This window comes from Echinops telfairi, unplaced genomic scaffold, assembly GCF_000313985.2.
Source record: "Echinops telfairi isolate 266 unplaced genomic scaffold, ASM31398v2 ScPeMD7_7469;HRSCAF=8507_1, whole genome shotgun sequence".
Taxonomy (NCBI): Eukaryota; Metazoa; Chordata; class Mammalia; order Afrosoricida; family Tenrecidae; genus Echinops; species Echinops telfairi.
In genome coordinates this window covers 11,906,612-11,912,700 of record NW_022111373.1, presented here as the reverse complement: position 1 = coordinate 11,912,700, position 6,089 = coordinate 11,906,612, and the positions used below count along the sequence as shown (strand labels likewise).

Here is a 6,089-nt window from a genome sequence, read left to right as displayed (position 1 = left end):
CCTCAGTCTCTGAGTTCTTCCCTCTGTTTCCTGTCGCTTCCAGAGATTCATCTTCTTCATAAAGTAAATGTCAAGTCTTTTTCTGGGCGAAGGAAGCAATCTCGGACTCTGAATACTTCTTACGTAGAATTTACACCAAGGATGCTATTTATCGCTCTACATTATCCCCTGCTTTTTGGAAGCCCACTACCCCAGTTTCTAAGCCTTTCTGGCATTCTGAGGGGACAAATCGGTTTTCTTCTGATAAGCTTTCTTAGGAGAATTGCCTTGAATTTCAGCTTCTTGGATTTGCTCTTTGTCACTACACTAAGCCATCTACTTTTCTGCAAGTTTGCTGGGGCCATTTCCAATCCCATTATTTTTGTCTACCAACTTCAACTTCTGTTAGTACTCTTTGGACTTGATTAGATTATCCCAAGAGTCTATATGAAAAGTCCTATAACACTGGGCAAAATAGCCACTCATTGACACACACCTGTAAGAGTGACTACTAATTTCCAGTGAATCAATTCCAACTCATGGTGATCCCATCTGTGTCAAAGTTGAACTGTGCTCAATATGGCTTTAAAGCTTCCAAATGTTTCTTCTGAGTGGAGGATTCTCCACGTTTTGGGTTATCAGCCAGCACATGAATGATTTGCACGATCCAGGGAGTCTCTTACAAGTAATGGGTGAATGAAAATGCCTGGTAGGCAGTTACCACCACTATCTAAATCTCCATTTCCTTTCAGGTTTTCTTCTCCATTCACCCGTTGTTGTTGTTAGGCACCAGCGAGTGAGTACCTTACACGTAGCAATCCTGTGCACAACAGAATGAAACACTGCCCGGTCCTGCGCCATCCTCACAATTACTTCTATGCCGGAGCCTGTTGGTGCCACCACTGTGTCCATCTGTCTTGCTGTGGGCTTGTCTCTTTGTCTGCTGCCCCTCTACCGTATCAGGAATAATGTCCTTTCCCGACAACATGTCCGAAGTATGTAAGACGAAGTCTCACCATCCTTCTTCTTCCACAGAAGACTTCCGTAGTTTCCAGCATTACAGCAATGTACAAGCTACCATAAGTTCATGAACTTAAGGATTCTTTATCACCTTAAAATTATTCCCACTTTCTACTTATGATTTACTTTTTTCTCTTTGACTATTTTCCCCTCTTGATTCTATCCACTGCTACTTATAATTCTTGTTCTATATATTGCCTCTCTTTGGCTAGGGCCATTGACGATGGCTCTATCTGTTCTTCCTACCAATCCTCAACCACAGACCCTCACTCTAGTCTGTTTATCTGGACTGTATCCCAATGGCCTACTCAGATGTGAGGACATGCCAGGATGTCACTGGCAAGGAATTGTGAAAGTTTAGAAAATAAAAGACTTCAGAGATCATCTGAAGTAGCATTTCTCCAAAGGAATTCCATGGAATGCTCCTTTCTGCCTTAGAAGAAAAGTAAGCATTGAGAAGGGGTTCTATCCCTATGCAAGTTTGAGAAAGATCAGCAACGTAAAAGCTAATGCTTTTACACTGCGGGGCTTCTTACTACCTTTAATATCTTAATGTGCTTCCTAGGTTTCTAAGACTAAAAGCTAAAATATAGTTTTAATTCATTTATCCTTGTTTCAAAGCCAAAGCCCCACTAATCTTTGGACAATTTCCTTTGTCAAATAACTCATTCATATTTGTTGTCTCCTTATTTAAAAAAAAGACAACTGAGTTCATATGGTAGTATATAAGTTAACGAGATCATTATTCACTATAAGATGACCAAATATGGGAGGAAGACATGCCAAATTATTTTGTTGAAGTGTTTGACGGGATTGCATAAGCATGTAGGTGGAGAATAACTAGATAAAGCACACTCCTCCTCCACCTCACCTTTTTTTTCAGACAAGATTCCACTTGAAAGAAAAGTTAAAATTGAGTTAGGATGAAATAGAGGAGCATTTTAAGTAGTAGACAATATTTGTACAGGTAAGAATTTCTCTAAAGCAAGACTAAGTAGAAAAGTTTGTACCTCTGAATGTAAGAAAAATAATTGATGCTTTCACTCAACATTTTAATACATGACTTTGATGAGAAAGATTGGAGAAATTGTCATGAGTATGGATGACAATAAACTCATTCAATAGTGTTTGTCTTTCAGAAATAGCCTTGGACACATCTTGTGAGAACATAAATAAAAGTACATAAATGAATTTTAGTTAAGATAATGGTCGAGGTGACACATTTTATGATCAGTACTGCCATGTGAGTTTCAAGGACAGTAACCTTTTAGGGGAGTAGAAAGTTCTTTCTCATTGCTGAGCAGTGGGTGGTTTAGAACTTCTTACTTTGCAGTTAGCAGCCCAACTTATAACCATATAGGGTTTGTATTGTGATTTGCCGTGTTTGGGGTGTACACTTCCAAATTTAGGGCATTTGGAGTCACATTCTCAGAGCAGAAAAGCTCTTTGAAACTTGCAGCATCTCAAATGCTACACATTTCTTAATTTTCATCTTTTGGGATATAGCTTTGATTGGAGAAATTATAATAATAGTAGTTCACACATGCATGACCTCTTTTACAAGCATCTAGAATAATTGGATATATTTTATCTCATTTGGTGTGTTGTAAATGATATTAACATAACATTTCTTTCCATTGAGAACCCTGGTGGTGTCGTGGTTATGCACTGGGACATGATCTGCATGGGTGGCTATTTAAAACCACCAGCAGCTCCTTGGGAGAAAGACTGGCTTTTCTATGCCTGTAAATAGTTAAAGTTTTGGAAATCCACAGCGGGCTGCTATGAGTCAGCACTGATTTGATGGCAGTGAGTCTGGAGTTACGTTGATTATTTCTATTATATGCACACATATAAAACCCCATTGCTATCGAATCAATTCCATCTCATAGCAACCTTCACTGGGGTTTCTGAGACTTTAAATCTTCATGAGTGCAGCCAACCTCACTTTTCTTCCACTGAGCCACTGATGGGTTTGAACTGCCAAATGTGAGGTTAGCAGTCCAACACTTACCCAACAGAGTCACCAGGGCTCTTTCACACACGCCCACTCACGTATTTTTTTTCTCCCTTTCTTTCAGGTCTGCCCAAAGCAGCTGTGATCACCCAGATGCAGGCGATCAAGGGCTCTGCTGGATTGTGGGCTTTTGGTTGTACTGCTGATGACATCATTTATATAACGCTTCCTCTGTATCACAGTGCAGGATCTCTCCTGGGCATTGGTGGATGTATTGAATTAGGTAAGTTTTCATTTTCTGTATGATAAATTTTCAAAATGTCAAAAAATTGCACCTTGTGTTCTCTTAAAATTTGACACTCTCCAAATAGAATTCACAGTGATCATATGCATAATAGATCCTTGTAACATACTATTTATTAAAAGGAGACCATTTCCTGGCATAGTCAGTGTACTCCTGGAGGGGAAAGAGCAATTCCCTGGGATGTGAGCAATGCAGCTTATTATGTATAGTCTATGTCTTACATGTGGATTTTTTTCATTTTCCTAACCCTGTTAATTTTTTAAGCATAATTTTACCTAATTTTCTTAATTAATTCTTATTTTTGTACTTCAGGAAGTACAGTTGCTTAGGAGAATAAAATTCCTAATGTGTGGCATCCATATGTATGCAGAATAATGTGTGCAACTTTATCCCCCAAACTCATAAAACAAATGAACTCCATCAGGCTATAGCTCGTACCACCCTTCACTGACAGTGCAGCTCAGTGACAGGATTTCTCCAGTGATGCAGAAAACACTAAAAGAGATTTCTGATGATTCAGTTTATTCCAAGGCCGAGCTTTGGGGCACTTGTAAGAATATATTATTTCATTCCTTTTATACAATCCTCCAGAAAAGCTAGGTGACCTCAGTAGGACGACTCAAGGTGATGTTCTCTGACAAGGGCATGACAAACAGTATCATTTGCTGTCCATTTTAGGTCACAATAGGCTACTGATAGGATCTTTATTTCTCAGAAACTTTCCTTAATATAGATCATTAGTAAGTAGAACATCTGGCACATAAGATCTTCAGAATTATTTCTTGACTTAGTTGGCATTATGGATTAAATTGTGATCCCCACCACCACCACCCCTGACAAATATGTCTTCAAATTCTAACTCCTGTATCTTTAGAAATTAGCTTGTTTGCACATACGGTTTACTTTTTAGGCTAATAAGATCATATCCACCCAGAACAAAAAAATCATATTAATGTGAATGAAGGGGAGTACAGAGTGAAGACCCAAAGCCCATCTGTAGACAATTGGACATCCTCTTAGAGATGGGTCACAAGGAAGAGATGAGCCTGTCAGGGTGCAGTATAGCACTGATGAAACATACAACTTTCCTCTAGTTCTTTAATGCTTCCTCCCCCCATCACTATAATGACCTCAATTCTGCCTTACAAATCCAGCTAGACCAGACCATGCACACAGGTACAGATAAGAGCTAGAAACACAGGGAATCCAGCACAGATTAAACCCCCCAGGACCAATAATGAAAGTAGCAATACCAGGAGGGGAAGGGGAAGGTAGGGGTGGTAAGGGGGAACCAATCACAATGTTCTACATATAACCTCCTCCCAGGAGGAGGGACAACAGAAAATTAGGTGAAAGGACACATTGGTCAGTGCAAGATACGGGAAAAAAAATTATCAAGGCTTCTTGAGGGAGGGAAAAAATGAGCTGATACCAAGGGCTCATGTAGAAAGAAAATATTTTGAAAACAATGATGACAACATATGTACAAATGTGCTTGACGCATGGATGGATGTATGGATTGTGGTAAGAGCTATATGAGCACCCAACAAAACGATTTTTTTTTTAAAGAAGAAAAAGAAAATAAATTTCTGTTTGTTAAAGCCAGGGGGAAAAAAGATTATACCCAAGTACTATGGATTCTAAATCTAATCACATCTGAGATGAAGAGAACATATTAAACAGAGAGATATAGCATGTGAATATAATTAAAGATCCAAGGAATCCTCCTGGCTCTTGATAGGAAAGCATCCCAAACTGTGGTAGATTTTTCTTCTATAAAGTCACTCACTGGCAATATTTTATGTTATGCCTATAGTAGGTAACTACGAGAGTAAGGGAATCCTTAAGTTTTGTTGCTTTGGTTTTTAACGGAAATTAAAAACTTAACCAATCCATTGGCATCAATAGATGGTCTTCCATTGCCATACTAAAGTTGACCAGGAAGGTAATATGAGCCAAGTGACTTTATCATGTCAAAGACCATAGCTGGTGCATGACCATCAATTCCATGTCTCGTTTCCTCACTGCCTTCATGAGGTGAAGATTAGCTATTGCCTGGATGTCTGTATAGAGGGTGTCAATACTCAGCTTCAAAGACATACTCATTGTTGAGCAACATACTTTGTGTTGGATAGATGTCCAAGGATATATTCATTGATAACTGTATGCTTTCAAAGTAAATAAATCAAGCTCTATAACATGGACATAATTCATTTTGAATCTTTGTCAGAAAGAATTGTTTTCATGTTAGAAATTCAGATAATAGTAAACTTTATGGGTTTTCTTGTCTTTGTTTGCTCGAAAATAAACTGCAGGATAAGTTTTCTATTGCACCATTTTTATTTCCCAGAAGTGAAGAAAAAGAGAGAGAATATAGTCACCCTTTAGAAGTACACATCTCCAATTCTCTTTTTCAGTGTGGAATGCCCCCAATTCTATTGAAGATATTGAAAGCAATAAGAAACTTAGTATTCTTACAAACTCCTCCAGAAGGTGATAGTGTGGGGACTGGAAATGCCCTGCTAGATATTGATTACAGCAAATTGACATAAGCCATTTGTACAGCAACCTGGATTTATTGCTCACCATGGAGAATAGTAGCCAAACATTACAGGAAGTATTTGGGGAAAAAATTGGGTCTACTATTCTAAAGGATATTTAGTTATCTTTTCTGAATATAGACACTACTATAGAGTGGACCGAAATGACAAAATGCTAATTGTGAGGTGACATTTATATGTTCTGTCATATAAATGACATCTAGATGTAGTAAAAATAATATTTCATCTAACTGAGTCAACATTTCATATATTGAAACATTTCAAAGGG

General features: G+C 38.2%; 1 protein-coding gene across 1 annotated transcript in view; it reads left to right on the top strand.

Moving 5' to 3' along the window:
* The window catches only part of SLC27A6 (solute carrier family 27 member 6), an 88,207-nt gene that overhangs the window by 43,096 nt on the left and 39,022 nt on the right, over positions 1–6,089 (top strand). Inside the window, exon 4 of the mRNA XM_004696590.2 lies at positions 3,081–3,239. Coding sequence (XP_004696647.1) covers positions 3,081–3,239 — 159 coding nt within the window. The remainder of the gene's footprint in view (positions 1–3,080; positions 3,240–6,089) is intronic.